General features: G+C 50.3%; 2 protein-coding genes across 2 annotated transcripts in view; one reads left to right on the plus strand and one right to left on the minus strand.

The window, feature by feature from the left end:
• abhd14b (abhydrolase domain containing 14B) overlaps window positions 1-19,580 on the minus strand; it is a 598,368-nt gene that overhangs the window by 142,452 nt on the left and 436,336 nt on the right. The window lies entirely within an intron of this gene.
• LOC144491472 (testis-expressed protein 264-like) overlaps window positions 12,129-19,580 on the plus strand; it is a 405,312-nt gene continuing 397,860 nt past the window's right edge. The window contains exon 1 of the mRNA XM_078209340.1: window positions 12,129-12,486. Within this exon, the coding sequence (XP_078065466.1) occupies window positions 12,226-12,486 (261 nt within the window). The 5' untranslated portion in view covers window positions 12,129-12,225. The remainder of the gene's footprint in view (window positions 12,487-19,580) is intronic.

The raw sequence follows: 19,580 nt of genomic DNA on the forward strand, positions 1-19,580 counted from the left end.
GGACATTGGGGCGCTCCAGGATGGGGTGGGGTTGAGGCTGGCCTAGGAATTGTCGTGGGGGCTGCGATCGGGCTGTGGGGGGGCTGGACGGGCAGCACTGTGAGGGTCCCGGGATGGCCAGCGATTGAGCTGACCTGCAAATGGGGAGACTGACTGATCGGGGCCACTGCGCATGCGCAGAGTTCCGGAGCTGTTAGACTCCGGCGTGAATAGCCCCCCGGGTTTTTAATAATATTCACGATTGTGACCTCTGCAGTGCACAGGGTGGGGAGATTGGGGTCTGAAGTTGCACTGAAAAAACAGTTGTGATCTAGAACAGTTTTCTCGCCAATTTTGGGAGAATCGCCCCCAGCTTTTCTCCACGTGGCAGATGCTTCAGAATACCATAGGGAGCGTCACAGAATTGCCAAATAATCCCTGGTTTACTACCTGAGCTATGAGCACATCTTGTATAAATAAGATCAGAGAGTTGAATGTATGGCACAAGTATTGGAGTGGGAGAAATGGGTTTTCATTCATAGGATTCATACATCCACTCAAACTCACTCTAAAGCGAACTTCAAGCTTCTTCTTCTGAGGTGGTCCCTCGGAACAGAGGATCACTTTCTTCCGCTCCAAGGCTGTGGGTCCTGAGGCGATTAAAAAGCCCACAGCTGGATCTGTTTGAAGAGATGGGTGGGTGGGATGCTGAGATCTTGGTACGCTCCTCCCGCTGTTTGTGTTTGGCCTCCACCTGGGCCTGTCGGAGATGTTCCAAATGGTTGGCACTGTGTCCTTTGCCCTCCTGGTAACTGCTTGCCGTGATGAAGCTTGGAGTATAGAGCTTGTTTTATGATTCTTATTTCAAGCATGCGGACGATAAGGCCCACCCAATGTAGTTGATTAACCACAATTAGTGCCTCGATAATAGGGATGTTGGCCTGAGAAAGGACACTGATATTAGAGCATCTGTCTTGCCATTGAAGTTGCGGGATTTGGCAGAAGCATCGCCAGTGCAATTTCTCCAGGGGTTTAAGTTATCTCTGGTGCATACAGAAGGGCAGATAGCATTTCAGTGCTATAGACCATGAGCTGCTGTCGGGTTTGAGGTCTTTGTCATCTATTCCTCAGACATTCCTTTTTTAAAAAAAGTTTATTTATTAGTCACAAGTAGGCTTACATTCACACTGTAAGGAAGTTACTGTGAAAATCCCCTAGTCGCCACACTCCAGCGCCTGTTCAGGTACACTGAGGGAGAATTTAACATGGCCAATGCACCTAACCTGCACATCTTTGGACTGTGGGAGGAAACCGGAGCACCCGGAAGAAACCCACACAGACACAGGGAGAATGTGCAAACTCCACACAGGCAGTGACCCAAGCTGAAGGCTATGCTGGCAGCACACTGGAGGTGATGTTGAGTTTAGTCATCATTTTTGCCCTCACTGAGAGGAGGCTCCCAAGATATGAAAAACAATCAATGCTGTCCAATGGTTCAGCGTGAATTTTGATTGTTGGGAGGCAAATTTGTGCAGCAGGAGCAGGCTGGTAGAGAACCTTTGTCTTCCAAATGTTTAGCCTGAGGCCCATTCTTTCATACGCCATCATTTGGAACACGGCTTATGAGTCTGCGCAGACGCAAGCATCATCAGCGTATTACAGTTTAATGATAGATGTTGGGTGATCTTGATTCTGAAATAGAGGTGTCATAGGTTGAATAGTTTCCTGCTCATCTTGTAGAGTAACTCGAATCTGGCGGGTAGCTTCATGGAGATGGGTGGAATGCTGTGGTGAGGGAGATGGAAAAGAGTGCCGGTGTGATGCCAAAGCCATGCATGACCCCAGTTTGCATTTGTATTGGGTCTGTTGCAAATCCATTGGTAAGGATCTTGACTTGCATGTCATTGTGCAGCAAGTGGAGGATGGTGACAAATTTCTGTGGGCAGCCAAATTTGAGGAGAACGCTGTTCCATAATTCCTCATGGTTGATAGAGTCAGAAGCCTTTGTGAGGTTACAGAAGGCCATGAACAGCGGCAGTTCCTGCTATCTCCCTCATCTGGAAGGAAGAGAGCAAGCCAGGGGATCTCCAAGATGCCATAATTGTGACCATCTTCAAAAAAGGCAACTAGACCGAGTGTGGTAACTTATAGAGGGATATCTCTGCTGTCCACCACAGGGAAGCATTGCCGGTGCAATTTCTCCAGGGGTTTAAGTTGTCTGCTGTATGTTGTCCATGTCTCTGGTGCATACAGGAGGGCAGATAGCATTTCAGTGCTGTAGACCATGAGCTGGTGCTGGGTTTGTCAGTCGCTTTCTCCCATAGCTGAAGGGCTTCTACCAAAGTCACAATGCAGATTCTATCCATCAGAATATACTGTGGACATAATCTTCCTGGCAAGGCAAGTTGAAGAAAAAGGCAGAGAGCAGCAGCAACAAGGGAAACTATAACAAAACATTCTAATTTTGTATTGGGGAGACTAAGCTGACAGCTAATCTGGAACTGAAAGTCTAGGAACTGTTGAAGCCCCAGTTACACTAGCCGGACAGAACCACAGCCACCGTGAAATACAGTTTAGCCCTGAGACAACTGTACTGTCAGCTGATTAGTACATCGCATGGCCACCAGGACAGCCACTCCAGTGTAACATGGAAATAAGTCACTGAGAAGAAGGAAACTTGTTGCTGCAGGATTTGAAAGCCTGCAACAATTTATGATGTGGGAGATTTCTAGGGGCACATGTGGGAAACGATGGTTTCTCCACCAGATTTTGACAGAATGTACAATGGTGGTGATTCCTTACTGAAGGGTTCCTTGTGGTTTTTCGAGACTCCACATCAAGCACCAGAGGATCCCCAGAGATTACTCAGGTACAGGCAAGGGAGCAGGGAGCCCATTCCAGAATTGTACTGATGCGAACTTACATGTCCTTGCTGAAATTCAGGATAACAAGAAACAGGAGTGGACTATATGGCCCATGAAGTCTGCTCTCCCATTCAATACGATTATGACTATTCCTGGGCTTCAACTCCACTCTCTCACTTGTTCCCCATATCCATCCTATCTCTGAAAAATGAAAAATCTGTCTATCTCAACCTTAAACGTATTCAACAATGGAGGTTCCACAGAAGAGAACTCTCTGATATAGAAATTTCTCTTCTTAGTTCTTAACGCCCGGCTCTTTATCCTGAGACTGTGTCCTCATCAGAGCACAATCTCTCATTTTCTACCGAGCCTGTTGGGCTCCCAGGAAAGGATGCCATTTACCGCAGTTGGGGTGTGACAATTATGTTGGTGCCAAGTTTCTCAACCCTTCGACATTGCTGAAATAAATCTGATGGCCTGATGACAGCAGTGAAGCCAAGAGAACGGCCACCTCTTTTCCACCTTAGCACCATTGCTTCCATCCCACTGACCAGCTTTAAATCTGAAATTAAATGGCAAAGTTTTAATCAGAGACGACTGAGGCCCGGTGCCCAACTCTTCCAGCTGGAGCCAGTGTTTGGAGCACCTTCACAGGCCCTTTCTGAATACAGCCCTTTAAGCCCCTTCAATTTACAACCAAGCATCTTTCTCGCACTTTCCCCCCCTGTTACATTACCCCTGGCCTTAGAGGAGGTTCACAAGAATGATTCCAGGAATGAAGGGTTTGTCATATGAGGAGTAGTTGAGGAGTCTGGGTCTACACTTGGTGGAGTTTAGAAGGATGAGGGGCGATCTAATTGAAACTTACAGAATACTGAGAGGCCGAGATAAAGTGGATGTGGAGAGGATGTTTCCACTAGTGGGAGAGACTAGAACTTGAGGGCACAACCTCAGAGTGAAGGGACGCTTCTTTTATAACTGAGATGAGGAGGAATTTCTTCAGCCAGAGGGTAGTGAATCTGTGGAACTCATTGCCACAGAGGGCTGTGGAGGCCAGATCATTGAGTGTCTTTCAGACAGAGATATATAGGTTCTTGATCAATAAGAGGATCAAGGGTTATGGGAAGAAGGCAGGAGAATGGGGATGAAAATTATATCAGCCATGATTGAATGGCAAAGCAGACTTGATGGGCCGAATGGCCTAATTCTGCTCCAAAATCTTATGGTCTTATTAACTCTCTGTGGACACCATTGTTAATATTAATATTGTTGTTAATATTGTTCCAGGAGGATTTGGTGCACAATGCCCAGCGAAGGCAGGTGAGGAAAAGGGAACTTTAATGGAACTCACTGGTTTAGAATGCCAATCATAATTGAATGGATTCAAAGCAGTGCATTTGCCTGCAGTTTGAAGAACAAAGCTGCCATTGATCTACAGTTGTCTTCATCACATCACTCTGTTCAGTGCTGCATTCTGTCTCAGGGTGACACGGTGGCACATTGGTTAGTACCTCACGGTGCCAAAGACCCATGTTTGATTCTGGCCTTGGGTGGAATTTGCACGTTCTCCCCATGTATGTGTGAGTTTTCTCCGGTTTTTACCCACAGTTTGGAGATGTTCAGGTTAGGTGGATTAGCCATGATAAATGCATGGTGTTATGGGGATAATGTGGGGGGGGGGGGGGGGGGGGGCGGGGGTGTGGGGGGGGGGTGTGGTGGGCTGAGTTAAGTTGCTCTTTTGGAAAGTCAGTGCAGGCTCGATGGGCCGAATGGCCCCCTTCTGTGCTGTTGGGATTCTATGATTCATTCTTACCTCATTTCTCTCTTCTTCTGAAGCGCTGGTTCAGCAAGGTGCAGACAGTGGAAGGGCTGTAGAAGAGGAGAAAGATAATAATATGGCAGGATATACATTATTTTAAAGACTACTGGTAATGTGATAGGCTTATCATTATAGAAATGGATAATATCACAAACTTGAACTGTAACTAAACTGGGACAATTTCAATTCCATTTTGAGCTCAATTTCCAGAATTGTGCTCAAAGTGCAAACTCTAATTCCAATCTGTGTATCTGATGTATTGTCTGCTCCATCTGTGTAGACACAGTAAGAAGTCTCACAACACCAGGTTAAAGTCCACTGCAGCAAAGTCCACTGCAGTAGACTTTAACCTGGTGTTGTGAGACTTCTTACTGTGTTTACCTCAGTCCAACGCCGGCATCTCCACATCATCTGTGTAGAATCAGGGCTGAGGTATGAAGCTCCCAGAGGTTGTTAATGACCATGGATTTCCATTGGTAATGTATTGCAGTGGTTTGCCATTCCGCAGTATGACTGACCAGAAAGCTCTCCCGCTCTTTACCACCTTTGATCAGTGGATTGGAAGGAATTACAGGCTGATAATCAACCATTATCAGTGACTTTGACCAGTTCCGCTGGACGAGCCATATCATCCGCATGCCTGAAACAGAGTCCCGAAACAAGCGCTCTGCTCGGAGCTTTGACAAGGCAAGCGATCCACAAGAGTGCAGAGAAAATGCTTCAAGGACACCCTCAAAGCTTCCCATCGACACTGAGGAATCCCTGGCCCAAGACCACCCAAAGTGGAGGAAAAACATCCGGGATGAAGCTGAACACTCACTCAAGTTTCATTGCCAAGAGCAAACTGAAGCCAAGAGGCGACAGCAAAAGGAGCACATGGCAACCCAGGCACCCCGGCCACTCATTCAATCAGCATCTGCCTCACCTGTGGCAGAGACTGTAAGTCATGCACTGGGCTCCTCACTTACCTGAGAACTCATTTTTAGTGTGGAAGCGAGTCACCCTGGACTCCGAGGGACTGCCTAAGAAGAAGTATCAGACCATAAGATGTAGGGGCAGAAGTAGGCCATTCAGCCCATCAGGTTTACTCCGCCATTCAATGAGATCATGGCTGATCTGAAATAATCCTCAACTTCACTTTCCCTCCTTATCCCTATAATCCTTGATTCCCTTACTGATTAAAAATCTGTCTATCTCAACCTTGAACATACTGAACGATCCAACCTCCACAGCTCTCTGCGGTAAAGAATTCCACGGATTCACTATCCTCTGAGAAAATAAATTCTTCCTCATATCTGTCTTAAATGGGTGACCCCTTACTCTGAGATTATGCCCTCTGGTTTTAGAATCTCCTGATGTGGAGATGCCGGCGTTGGACTGGGGGAAGCACAGTAAGAAGTCTCACAACACCAGGTTAAAGTCCAACAGGTTTATTTGGTAGCAAATACCATAAGCTTTCGGAGCGCTGCCCCTTCGTCAGATGGAGTGGATATCTGTTCTCCAACAGTGCACAGAGACACAGAAATCAAGTTACAGAATACTAATTAGAATGCAAATCTCTACAGCCATCCAGGTCTTAAAGGTACAGATAATGTGGGTGGAGGGAACATTAAACACAGGTTAAAGAGATGTGTATTGTCTCCAGACAGAACAGCTAGTGAGATTCTGCAAGATCAGGGGGAAAGCTGTGGGGGTTACTGATAATGTGACTTAAATCCAACATCCCAGTTTAGGCCGTCCTCATGTGTGCGGAACTTGGCTATCAGTTTCTGCTCAGCGACTCTGCGCTGTCGTCTGTCGTGAAGGCGGCCTTGGAGAACGCTTACCTGAAGATCCAAGGCTGAATGCCCGTGACTGCTGAAGTGCTCCCCCACAGGAAGAGAACAGTCTTGCCTGGTGATTGTCGAGCGGTGTTCATTCATCCGTTGTCGTAGCGTCTGCATGGTTTCCCCAATGTACCATGCCTCGGGACATCCTTACCTGCAGCGCATCAGGTAGACAACGTTGGCTGAGTTGCAAGAGTATGTACCGTGTACCTGGTAGATGGTGTTCCCACGTGAGATGATGGCATCCGTGTTGATGATCCGGCACGTCTTGCAGAGGTTGCTGTGGCAGGGTTGTGTGGTGTCATGGTCACTGTTCTCCTGAAGGCTGGGTAGTTTGCTGCGGACAATGGTCTGTTTGAGGTTGCGTGGTTGTTTGAAGGCAAGAAGTGGGGGTGTGGGGATGGCCTTGGCGAGATGTTCGTCTTCATCAATGACATGTTGAAGGCTCCGGAGGAGATGCCGTAGCTTCTCCGCTCCGGGGAAGTACTGGACGACGAAGGGTACTCTGTCCACCGTGTCCCATGTTTGTCTTCTGAGGAGGTCGGTGCGGTTTTTCGCTGTGACGCGTCGGAACTGTTGATCGATGAGTCGAGCGCCATATCCTGTTCTTATGAGGGCATCTTTCAGCATCTGGAGGTGTCTGTTGCGATTCTCCTCATCCGAGCAGATCCTGTGTATTCGGAGGGCTTGTCCGTAGGGGATGGCTTCTTTTACGTGTTTAGGGTGGAAGCTGGAGAAGTGGAGCATCATGAGGTTATCTGTGGGCTTGCGGTACAGTGAGGTGCTGAGGTGACCGTCCTTAATGGAGATGCGTGTGTCCAAGAATGTAACCGATTCCGGAGAGTAGTCCATGGTGAGTCTGATGGTGGGATGGAACTTGTCGATGTCATCATATAGTTGTTTCAGTGATTGCTCACCATGACTCCAAAGGAAGAAAATGTCATCGATGTGTCTAGTGTATAGCATCGGTTGAAGGTCCTGTGCGGTGAAGAAGTCTTGTTCGAACCTGTGCATGAAGATGTTGGCATATTGAGGTGCGAATTTTGTCCCCATGGCTGTTCCGTGTGTCTGGATGAAGAACTGGTTGTTGAAGGTGAAGATATTGTGGTCCAGGATGAAGCGGATGAGTTGTAAAATTGCATCTGGAAACTGGCAGTTGACGGCATTGAGTACTGAGGCCGTTGCAGCAATGCCATCCTCGTGGGGGATGCTGGTGTAGAGTGCCGAGACATCCATTGTGACGAGGAGTGCTCCTGGTTCAACTGCTCCATGTGTGTTGAGTTTCTGTAGGAAGTCCGTAGTGTCGCGACAAAAGCTGGGGGTTCTTTGTACAATGGGTTTCAAGATGCCCTCGACATAGCCGGAGAGGTTCCCGCACAGGGTTCCATTTCCTGAAACGATGGGACGGCCGGGTGTGTTTGCCTTGTGTATTTTTGGGAGGCAGTAGAGATCTCCAACGCGTGGAGTACGTAGGATGAGAGCACGGAGGGTGCTCTGAAGGTCCGGATCAAAGGTTTTGATCAGAGTGTTGAGTTGACGGGTGTGTTCTTTGGTCGGATCTGTGGGTAACTGTCTGTAGTGTTCCTCGTTGTTGAGTTGTCGGTACACTTCTTTGCAGTAATCCGTTCTGTTCAGTATGACGATGGCCCCTCCTTTGCTGGTTTGATGACAATGTTGCGGTTGGTCTTGAGAGCGTGGATGGCGTTGCGTTGTGCTTGGGTGATGTTCGGTGCTGTCTTGTGAGTGCGGCTGATGAATCTGGTGTTGACGCACCTCCTGATGGCTTGGGCATACATGTCAAGTCGAGGGCAGCGGCCTTCCGGAGGAGTCCAATTCGACTCTTTCCTCTTCGGTTGCACTGCAAATCTCTCTGTCTGCTGTTCCGGTTCATTAGCTGTCTCATTGTGTTCGCTATTGGCCTCTTGGGGTTTGTGGAAGAACTCCCGCAGCCTCATTCGCCTGATGAATTCCTCTGTGTCCGCTGCGAGACTGATGGGGTCTATTTTGGTAGTGGGGCAAAAGTTGAGCCCTCGGCTCAGAACTTCGATTTCATCTGGCTGAAGTGTGTAGTCCGATAAGTTGACAATGGACTTTCCTGCAGTGGTACTGTTTTCTACTGTGGTACCGGGGGAGGCTTGGTTGCTGCTGGTGGTGATGCCGAGTTTCTCAAGTTTCCTGTTCTTGGTTTGCATGTAGATGGTGTAGTTCCTTTGTCTCGTCTGCTTGGCAGAGTTTCGCAGCTGGTCTGCGTCCTGAGCGCAAGTTGAGAATATGGATTCGATCTTGGTTTCCAGGCTGCGGCGTTTGCTGTACAGTTGGTGTATGAGGTGTTTGAGGAGGGTGAGAGAGGTGCGACGGCAAAGTCTCTCAGTGTAGTCTGTGTTAAAGGTTGACCTGAGTGGGTTCGTGATCCGCAGTCCTTTCGGTATCTTGTCTGCTTTCTTGCATGTTTGTAGAAAACTGCAGCTCTGTGCACTGTTGGAGAACAGAGATCCACTCCATCTGACGAAGGGGCAGCGCTCCGAAAGCTTATGGTATTTGCTACCAAATAAACCTGTTGGACTTTAACCTGGTGTTGTGAGACTTCTTACTTTAGAATCTCCTACCAGGGGGAACAATCTCTCAGCATTTATCCTGTCAAGTCTCCTGAGAATCCGACATGTCTCAATAAGATTGCCTCTTATTCATCTAAGCTTCAGTGAGTACACACCTAATCTACTCAGCCTCCCCTCATAAGAAAATCTCTCTATAACCGAGCTCAACCTAGTGAACCTTCTCTGGACTGCCTCCAATGCCAGTATTTGTTTCCCGAGATAAGGGGACCAAAACTGTATTCCAGCTGTGGTCTAACTAGTGCCTTGTATAGTTTTAGCAAGACTTCTCGATTTTTACACTCCATTCCTTTTGAAATAAAGGCCAACATTCCATTTGCCTTTCCTGTTACCTGCTGAACTTGCAAGCTAGCTTTTTGTGATTTATGCATGAGGACCCCCAGATTCCTCTTTGCTGCAGTTTTCGGCAGTCTTTCTCCATTTCAATAATATTCAGCTCTTTTATTCTTCCTACTAGAGTGCATAACTTCACATTTGAAGAAACAAGCTGCCATTGAACTGCAGTTGACTTCATCACATCACTCTGTCCCAGTGTTGCACTTTGTCCCAGGGTGGCATGGCGGCACAGTGGTTAGCACTGTTGCCTCACAGTGCTAGAGATCTGGATTTGATTCTGGCCTTGGGTTGAGTTTGCACGTTCTCCCCGTGTCAGGGGGTTTCCTCCAGGTGCTCCGGGTTCCACCCACAGTCTGAAGATGTAGGTTTGGTTGTTTAGCTTCCTACTAGAGTGCATAACTTCACATTTTCCTACATTATATTCCATCTGCCAAGTTTTTCCTGCTCACCTAATCTGTGTCTATCCCTCTGTTGATTCTTTGTATCATCTTCACTACTTGCTTTCCCACCTATTTTTGTGTCATCCACAAACTTGGCAATTGTTCATTCACTTCCCTCATCCAAATCATTAATATATATTGTGCATAATTGTGGCCCTCGCAGAATGCCCTGTGGCACTCCACTAGTTATAGGTTTCCATCCTGAAAATGTCCCTCTTATCCCAACTTTCTGTCTTCAATCAGTTACAGTAAGAAATCTCACAACACCACGTTAAGGTCCAACAGGTCTATTTGGAATCACGAGTTTTCAGAGCACTGCTCCTTCATCAGCGCTCCAAAAGCCCGTGATTTCAAATAAACCTGTTGGACTTTAACCTGGTGTTGTTAAACTTCTTACTGTGTTTACCCCAGTCCAACGCCGGCATCTCCACATCTGTGGAAGACAGCATCTGTGGGGAGAGAATAGAGCCAACGTTTTGAGTCGAGCTGTTAACTGTCTCACTTGCCTTTTGAGTAAGTGTTACATTGGCAGTTTTCCAATCCTCTGGGACTTGTCCAGAATTTAAAGGTTTTAGAAGATTACCAGTACATTCCATTATCTCTGCAGCTACTTCCTTTAATATCCAAGGATGCCACCCATCAGGTCCAGGAGACTTATCAGCCTTTAGTTTCATTTGTTTCCTTCCTCTCAGACTGTCATAATCGCTCAACAGGCTGCAAATACTCAGCAGATCACATGGCCTCTGTGGAGTCAGCATCACAGCACCCCAGCACTGATTGGAGCAAGCCTAGCCCTGCCCCCAGCACTGATTGGAGCAAGCCTAGCCCCACCCCCAGCCCTGATTGGAGCAAGCCTAGCCCCACCCCCAGCACTGATTGGAGCAAGCCCAGGCGCTTCTCAGCATTGATTGGGTGGCACAGTTGTTCGCACTGCTGCTTCACAGCTCCAGGGACCTGGGTTCGATTCCCGGCTTGGGTCACTGTCTGTGTGGAGTTTGCACATTCTCCTCATGTCTGCGTGGGTTTCCTCCGGGTGCTCCGGTTTACTCCCACAGTCCAAAGATGTGCTGGTTCGGTTGATTGGCCATGCTACATTGATCTTAGTGTCAGATGGATTTGTAGGGTAATCATGTGGGGTTATGGGGATAGAGCCGAGGTGGGATTGTGGTCGCTGCAGACTCGATGGGCCAAATGGCCTCGATCTGCTCTGTAGGGATTCTATGATTCTTTATGATTGGAGCAGGCTCAGCCACGCCCCCAGCACTGATTGGAGCAGGCTCAGCCCTGCCCCCAGCACTGATTGGAGCAGGCTCAGCCCCGCCTCCAGCACTGATTGGAGCAGACTCAGCCCCGCCTCCAGCACTGATTGGAGCAGGCACAGCCCCGCCTCTAGCACTGTTTGGAGCAGGCCGAGCCCCGCCCCAGCACTGATTGGAGCAGGCCCAGCCCCACCCCCAGCACTGATTGGAGCAGGCCCAGCCCCGCCCCCAGCACTGAATGGAGCAGGCTGAGCCCCCCCCCAGCACTGATTGGAGCAGGCCCACCCCCAGCACTGATTGGAGCAGGCTCAGCCCCGCCTCCAGCACTGTTTGGAGCAGGCTCAGACCCGCCCCCAGCAGTGATTGGAGCAGGCCTAGCCCGGCCCCCAGCAGGGATTGGAGCAGGCCCAGCCCCACCCCCAGCACTGATTGGAACAGGCCCAGCCCCGCCCCCAGCACTGATTGGAGCAGGCCCAGCCCCGCCCCCAGCACTGATTGGAGCAAGCCCAACCCCGCCCCCAGCACTGATTGGAACAGGCCCAGCCCCGCCCCCAGCACTGATTGGAGCAGGCGCCCAGCCCTGCCCCCAGCACTGATTGGAGCAAGCCAAGCCCTGTCCCCAGCACTGATTGGAGCAAGCCCAGCCCCGCCCCTAGCACTGATTGGAGCAGGCTCAGCCCCGCCCCTAACACTGATTGGAGCAGGCCCAGCACGGCCACAGCACTGATTGGAGCAGGCTCAGCCCCGCCCCCAGCACAGAGTGGAGCAGGCCCAGCCCTGCCCCCAGCATTGATTGGAGCAGGCCCAGCCCCGCCCCCAGCATTGATTGGAGCAGGCCCAGCCCCGCCCCCAGCACTGATTGGACCAGGCGCCCAGCCCCGCCCCCAGCACTGATTGGACCAGGCGCCCAGCCCTGCCCCCAGCACTGATTGGACCAGGCGCCCAGCCCCGCCCCCAGCACTGATTGGACCAGGCGCCCAGCCCCGCCACCGGGGACATCAAGTCCTTCCCCCGCCCCTGATTGGCCCTCCCGGCGCCCTCCCCGCTCTGATTGGCGGGCCGGCCGCGCTGCCCGAGGCCTGTGTGAAGCATGTCGGAGTTGAGCCTGTTGGCGGTGAGCGCGCTGCTGTTGGCCGCTCTCCTCCTGCTCAGCCTGCTGGGCCTGGCCTTGTACTCGGGTTTACTCTCTCAGGTGTCAGTGCGCTCCGGACCGCCGCCCATCCGCGCCTTCACCCTGGCCTACAAATACAAGCAGGGTCCGTACCGGGAAGCGGGCCGGCTTTTCACCGAGATCACCAGCATCGCGCCCACACACAGCTCCGTCGGTATTTACTATGACCACCCCAAGCAGGTAAGAGACAATCCCGGGTCCTAAAGCCCGCCCTGGCTCCGGTGCCACCCCCCCGGGTACATGTGCCCACTCCCCCCCGGGTCCCTGTGCCCACTCCCCCCCGGGTCCCTGTGCCCACTCCCCCCCGGGTCCTTGTGCCCACTCCCCCCCGGGTCCCTGTGCCCACTACCCCCCGGGTCCCTGTGCCCACTACCCCCCAGGTCCCTGTGCCCACTACCCCCCGGGTCCCTGTGCCCACTACCCCCCGGGTCCCTGTGCCCACTACCCCCCGGGTCCCTGTGCCCACTACCCCCCGGGTCCCTGTGCCCACTCCCCCCCCCGGATCCCTGTGCCCACTCCCTCCCCGGGTCCCTGTGCCCACTCCCCCCCAGGTCCCTGTGCCCACTCCCCCCCTGGTGCCCGCCCCCCCGGGCCATGGTGCCCGGGCCCCAGTACCTGCCCCCTGTGCCCTGGTGCCCACCCCCCCCCCCGGGCCCCGGCGCCCACCCCCTCCCGGCTCCCGGCGCACACCACCCCTGGTCCCGGAGCCCAAACCCCGCTGCCCTGGGTCCCGGTGCCCGTCCCGTCCCGGTGTCCCCCCCTGGTTCTGGTGTCCCCCACCCTCGCTGCACTGGACCCCCTTGTGGCCACAGTCGCGGCCAACTCACAGACCCCTTGCTGTCCCCGCCCCCTCACGGTCCCTGCCCCCCTTGTGGCAGCCGCTCCCTCACGATTCCCTCACTGCCCCTCGAGTTTCCCGACCACCTTGCGGTCCCCTCGCGGCCAATTCAAAGGCCCCGCCATCCTCGGGGGGGCCCCCCTTGTGGCCCCCCCGCGCCCCCCATCGCACCCCCCCCCACCCCCCTCGCGGTCCCCTGTCCCCCTCGCGGTTCACTCCCCTCGTGCCCCCCCCCTGCCCCCCTCGCGGCCCCCCCATCCCCCCCGCCCCCCTTTCGGCCTCCCCCGCCCCCCTTTCGGCCTCCCCCACCCCCCTCGCGGCCCCCCCAGCCCCCCTCGTGGCCCCCCCCGTCACTCTCGCTGCCCCCTTGTGGCCGCTGCCCCCTTGTGGCCTCTCCCCCTGCCCCGCTCGCGGCCCCCTCCGCCCCCCCTCGCATTATCACATTGTCACATTGTGAATTTCAAATTCCTCTCAGTTCAGTCATGTGTGGAAGGTGTGCAATTCTAAAGTGGGTGCAGTCGCAGGGAGACCCAGTGGTGTGTGTGTAGAATTGTTGCAGGTGGCCAGGCAGGTTCCGAAAGGAGTTTAAAAGATGTACAAAACTCTAGGCTCGATAAACAGAGGCAGAGAGTACAAAAGACAATAAGTTTCAAAGAACTTTTATAAATCCCTGGTTCGGCCTCAACTGGATGGCTGGCTCCAGATCTGGGCTCCACATTTCAGGGAGGATGCGAAGACTTTCGCGAGGGTGCAGAAAAGATTTACAAGATTTGTTCCAAAGATAAGGGATTTGAGTTACGCAAATAGATTGGAGAAGCTGAGGCTCTTCTCCTTTGGGAGGAGAACATTGAGAAGAGATTTGATAGAGGTTAATTGCCCTTAAGGTGGTGATGAGCTGCCTCCTTGAACTACTGCAGCCCATGTGAGGGAGGTACACTGACAGTGCTGTTAGGGAGGGAGTTTGACCCGGTGACAGTGAAGGAACAGGTGATATACTATCAAGTCAGGATGGTGAGTGATTTGGAGGGGAACCTCTCGGTAATGGTTTCCCCATGTATCTGCTGCCCTTGTCCTTTTCGATGGAGTTGTGGGTTTGGAAGGTGCTGTCTAAGGAACTTTGAGTTGCTGCAGTGCATCTTGTAGGTGGTACACACCGTTACTGTTCCATAAAACCATAGAATCCCTACATTGCAGTAAGAGGCCATTCAGCCCATTGGATTGCACCAACTCTCCGAAACAGCATCCCACCCTGGCTCTTCCTTTTGCCCTATCCCTGTAACCTTGTGCATTTACTATGGCCAATCCACCTAACCAACACATCTTGAGACACTAAGGCACAACTTAGCATGGCCAATCCTCTAACCTGCAGATCTTTGAGCTGTGGGAGGAAACTCACACAGGCATGGGGGGAATGTGCAAACTCCACACAGTCACCCAAGGCTGGAATTGAACCCAGGTTCCTGACACTGGGAAGCAACAGTGCTAACCACTGTGCCATCCCTGATCTTTGGTGGTGGAGGGAATGAATGCCTAAGGTGGTGGATTGGATGCTGGCAGGCCCAAAAAGTGAGGTTATGGGTGAGAGGGTGCTGCTGGAGCCTGCTCAGGCCATTGCACTCCCCCACCCTCACCCAGCCTGCTGGAAGCCTCCGGCTGTTCTGCCACCACCTTTGGACCGGAGGGTGAGGGGAGGACTACTTCCCCACCCTGCATCAGGCTTGTGTGCTGGCATTGCTGACTGGATTCACTCTGCTATTGCTGGATTCACAGACGTGAATCCAGGATGATATGTTGCCTCCCTGGTGCCAGAGTCAGGGATATCACGGAGCACCTGCAGGACATTCTGGAGAGGGAGGGTGGTACACATAGGAGTGAGGTCCTGAAAACTGAACGTAGGACCTCAAGTGCAGTAATTTCAGGATTACTCCCAGTGCCATGTGGTAGCAAGAGCAGGAATCTGAGGATAAATCAGATGAATGTGCGGCTGGAGAAATGGTGTGCTAGGGACGGGTTTAGATTCTTGAGACATTGAGACCAGTTCTGGGGAAGGGGGGACCTGTACAAGCCAGACAGATTACACCTGGGCAGGGCAGGGACCAATATCCTCACGGGGGTTTTTGCTAATTCCATTGGGAAGGTTTTAAACTAGTATGGTGGGGAATGGGAACCAAAGGGTAGACTTAAATGGATCAGGTTAAGATCAGCAAATGGGAGGTAGAACATTGGTTAGTGACATACTCAGCAATTTGGAAAGACAAAGGAAATGGGAACTAAAAAGTGTCCAGCAAAGGAAATTGATGGAGTTGAGTTGTTTATACTTTAATTCAAGGAGTATTACAGACACGGCAGATGAGCGAAGGGCACAGATGGACACATGGCAGCATGATGTTGTTATAATGGAAACCTGGCTAAAGGAGGAGCAAAATTGGCAGCTAAATATCCCTGGATACAGAGTTTTCAGACAGGATAGAGCGGACGACAAAAAAGGGAGGGGAATAGCATTTTTGGTTAAGGAATCAATTACAGTTGTGAGAAGGGATGATGCACTAAACGGGTCAACAAATGATGCTTTACGGATTGCGCTTAGGAATAAAAAAAGAGCAGTCACACTACTAGGAGTATACTGCAGACCCCCAAATAGTGAGGGGAAGATAGACAAACATACATGTAGACAAACTTCTGGCTGTAGGAATAAGAGGGAAATATATTAGGAGACTTTAACTATCCCAATATCAACTGGGTTTCAAACATTATAACGGGCATTGAGGGTGTATTGTGTCCAGGAATTTTTTTTTTTAAACAATACGTGACAAACTCAACAAGAGCTCAACAATTCTGGATTTAGTCTTGGGAAATGAAGATGGGCAAGTATGTGAAGTGACAGTGGGCGACCCTATCAGGGAAGGTGACCATAATTCAGTTAGATTTAGTATTATTATGGAAGAGGATAGAGATAAATCAGGCGTAAAAGTTTTAAACTGGGGGAAGGCAAATTTTACAAAACTGAGAAGTGATTTGGCTGAGGTGGATTGGACAAGACTGCTGAAGGCTAAATCGGTGGAAAATCAGTGAGAAGCACTAATAGAGGGATCCTTAAGGTATAAAGCAGACATGTCCTCTCCAAAAATAAGAATGGCACTGCCAAATCGAGACCCCCATGGTTGTCTAGAAAAATACAGGGGAAGATTAAACAGAAAAAGAAGCTTATGATAGTCACAAAAATCACTGCAGATAATCTAGAGGCGTATAGAAAGTACAGGGATCAAGTTAAAAAAAAAGGAAAACAAAGAGAGGGCATGAAAAAATATTAGCAAGCAAGATTGAGGAAAACCGAAAGATGCTTTACCAGTATATAAAGAGCAAAAGGATAGTTAAGGAAAAGATAGGATCTATCAGACATTTGTTTGTCTGTAAGGGAAGGTCATGCCTTACAAATTTGATCAAATTCTTTGAAGAAGTGACAAGGAGGATCGATGAAGGTAGTTCAGTGGATGTTGTCTAGTTAGGCATTTGATAAGGTCCCAGATGGCAGAGTAGTCAAGAAAGTAAAAGCCAATGGGATACATGGTAATGTGGCGAATTGGATCCAAAGTTGGCTTAGTAACAAGAAACATAGAGTAATGATGGATGTCTGCACTTGCGAATGGAAAGCTGTTTCCAGTGGTGTTCCGCAGGGCTCAATGTTGGGATCCCTGCTGTCTGTTTTATATATTAAGGATTTGGATTTGATCGTGGGGGGCAAGATTGTGAAATTTGCAGACAACACAAAATGTCTGTGTAGTGAATAGGGTAGAGGATAGCTGTAAGCTCCAAAATGATATAGGTAGGTTCTTGGAGTGGGTAGGAAAGTGGCAGATGGAGTTAACTGATAAGTGTGAGGTAATGCATTTAGGGAGGTCAAACATTAAAATGAATACACAATAAACGGGAATGTATTGAGAGCGGTAGATGAAGTGAGAGATCTTCAAGAAAGGGAATAGGGATAGCCCAGGAAATTACCGACCGGTGAGTCTAACCTCAGTGGTTGGTAAGTTGATGGAGAAGATCCTGAGGGACAGGGTTTATGAACATTTAGAGAAGTTTAGCATGCTCAAAAGTAGTCAGCACAGCTTTGTCAAAGGCAAATTGAGCCTTACGAGCCTGGTGGAGTTCTTTGATAATGTGACTAAACACATTGACGAAGGAAAAGCGGTAGATGTGGTTTACATGGACTTCAGCAAGGCATTCGATAAGGTCCCCCATGCAAGACTTCTCGAGAAAGTGAGAGGGCATGGGATCCAAGGGGCTATTGCCTTGTGGATTCAGAACTGGCTTGCCTGCAGAAGGCAGGGAGTGGTTGTAGATGGGTCTTTTTTTGAATGGAGGTCGGTCACCAGTGGAGTGCCCCAGGCATCTGTTCTGGGATCCTTGCTGTTTGTCATTTTCATAAATGACCTGGATGAGGAAGTGGAGGGATGGGTTGGTAAGTTTGCCGATGACACAAAGGTTGGTGGTGTTGTGGATAGGTTGGAGGGATGTCAGAAGCTGCAGCGTGACATAGATAGGATGCAAGACTGGGCGGAGAAGTGGCAGATGGACTTCAACCCGGATAAATGTGTAGTGGTCCATTTTGGCAGTCAAATGGGATGAAGGAGTATAATATCAAGGGTAAGACTCTTGCAGTGTAGAGGATAAGAAGGACCTTGGGCTCCGGGTCCATAGGACTCTTAAATCGGCCTCGTAGGTAGAGGAGGTGGTTAAGAAGGCATGTTGTGTGCTGGCCTTCATCAATCGAGGGATTGAGTTTAGGAGTCGGGAGATAATGATGCAGCTTTATAGGACCCTCGTCAGACCCCACTTGGAGTACTGTGCTCAGTTCTGGTCGCCTCATTACAGGAGGGATGTGGAAATGATTGAAAGGGTGCAGAGAAGATTTACAAGCTGTTGCCTGGATCGGTTGGCATGCCTTATGAGGATAGATTGAGGGAACTCGGTCTTTTCTCCTTGGAGAGACGAAGGATGAGAGGTGACCTGATAGAGGTGTACAAGATGTTGAGAGGTATAGATCGGGTGGATTCTCAGAGGCTTTTTCCCAGGGCTGAAATGGCTGCTACGAGAGGACACAGGTTTAAAGTGCTGGGGAGTAGGTACAGAGGAGATGTCAGGGGTAAGTTTTTCACTCAGAGGGTGGTGGGTGAGTGGAATCGGCTGCTGTCAATGGTGGTGGAGGCAAACTCGATAGGGTCTTTTAAGAGACTTCTGGGTGAGTACATGGGGCTTAGTAGGATTGAGGGTTATAGGTAAGCCTATATATAGGCCTAGGTAGGTAGGGACATGACCGGCGCAACTTGTGGGCCGAAGGGCCTGTTTGTGCTGTATATTTTCTATGTTCTATGTTCTGTCTTGGCGTGTAAGTGTACAGGTCCTTAAAGATAGCAGTACAGATGGATAAGGTTGTAAAGAAGGCGTATGGAATGCTGTCCTTCATTGGCAGAGGTATAGAATACAGAAGTAGGGCTATAATGATGGAATTGTATAAAACACTGGTGAGGCCACAACTGAAGAATTGTGTGCAACTCTGGTCACCACATTACAGGAAGGACGTGCAGAGTAGATTTACTAGAATGTAGCCAGGGCTGGAGAATTGCAGCTACAAGGAGAGATTGGAGAGGTTGGGGTTGCTTTCCTTGGGACAGAGAAGGCTGAGGGACATGATTGAGGGGCAGGGACAGAGTAAACAGGAGGAACCTGTTTCCCTCGGCAGAAAGTTCAAAACACAGGGGTCACAGATTCAAGCTGAGTGGCAGAAGGTGTAGAGGAGACAGGAAAGAGTTCCTTACGCAGCGGGTGCTGGGGGTCTGGAATTCGCTGCCTGAGGTAGTGGTGGAGACAGGGACCCTAAACTTGTTGAAAAAGTATCTGGATCTACACCTTAAGTGCTGTAAGTTGCAGGGCTATGGGCCATGTGCAGGAAGATGGGATTAGAAAGGGCACCTGTATGTCATTGGGTCGGCATCGACAAGATGGGCCAAATAGTCCCCTTCTATGCTGTATCATTTCAATGGTTCGATGGCAGAGAACCTGAGAGTGGTAAAGTGAAAAAAATACAAAGAAAATTACGGAACAGGCCCTTCGGGCCTCCAATCCTGCACCGACCATGCTGCCCGACTGAACTAAAACTCCTTACCCTCCTGGGGACCATATCCCTCTATTCCCATCCTATTCATGTATTTGTCAAGAAGTCCCTTATCGTATCTGCCTCCACTACCCCCCCCGCCGCCCCCCCCCAAACGAGTTCCAGTCACCCACCACCCTCTGTGTAAAAAAAAATTTGCCTTTTACACCTCCTCTAAACCTTGCCCCTCGACCTTAAACCTCTGCCCCTAGTAATCCTTCTGGTAGTGTGGTGACCAGAATTGAACACTATATTCTAAGTGCGGCCTAACTAAGGTTCTAT

Source organism: Mustelus asterias, chromosome 3 (assembly GCF_964213995.1).
Source record: "Mustelus asterias chromosome 3, sMusAst1.hap1.1, whole genome shotgun sequence".
NCBI lineage: Eukaryota > Metazoa > Chordata > Chondrichthyes > Carcharhiniformes > Triakidae > Mustelus > Mustelus asterias.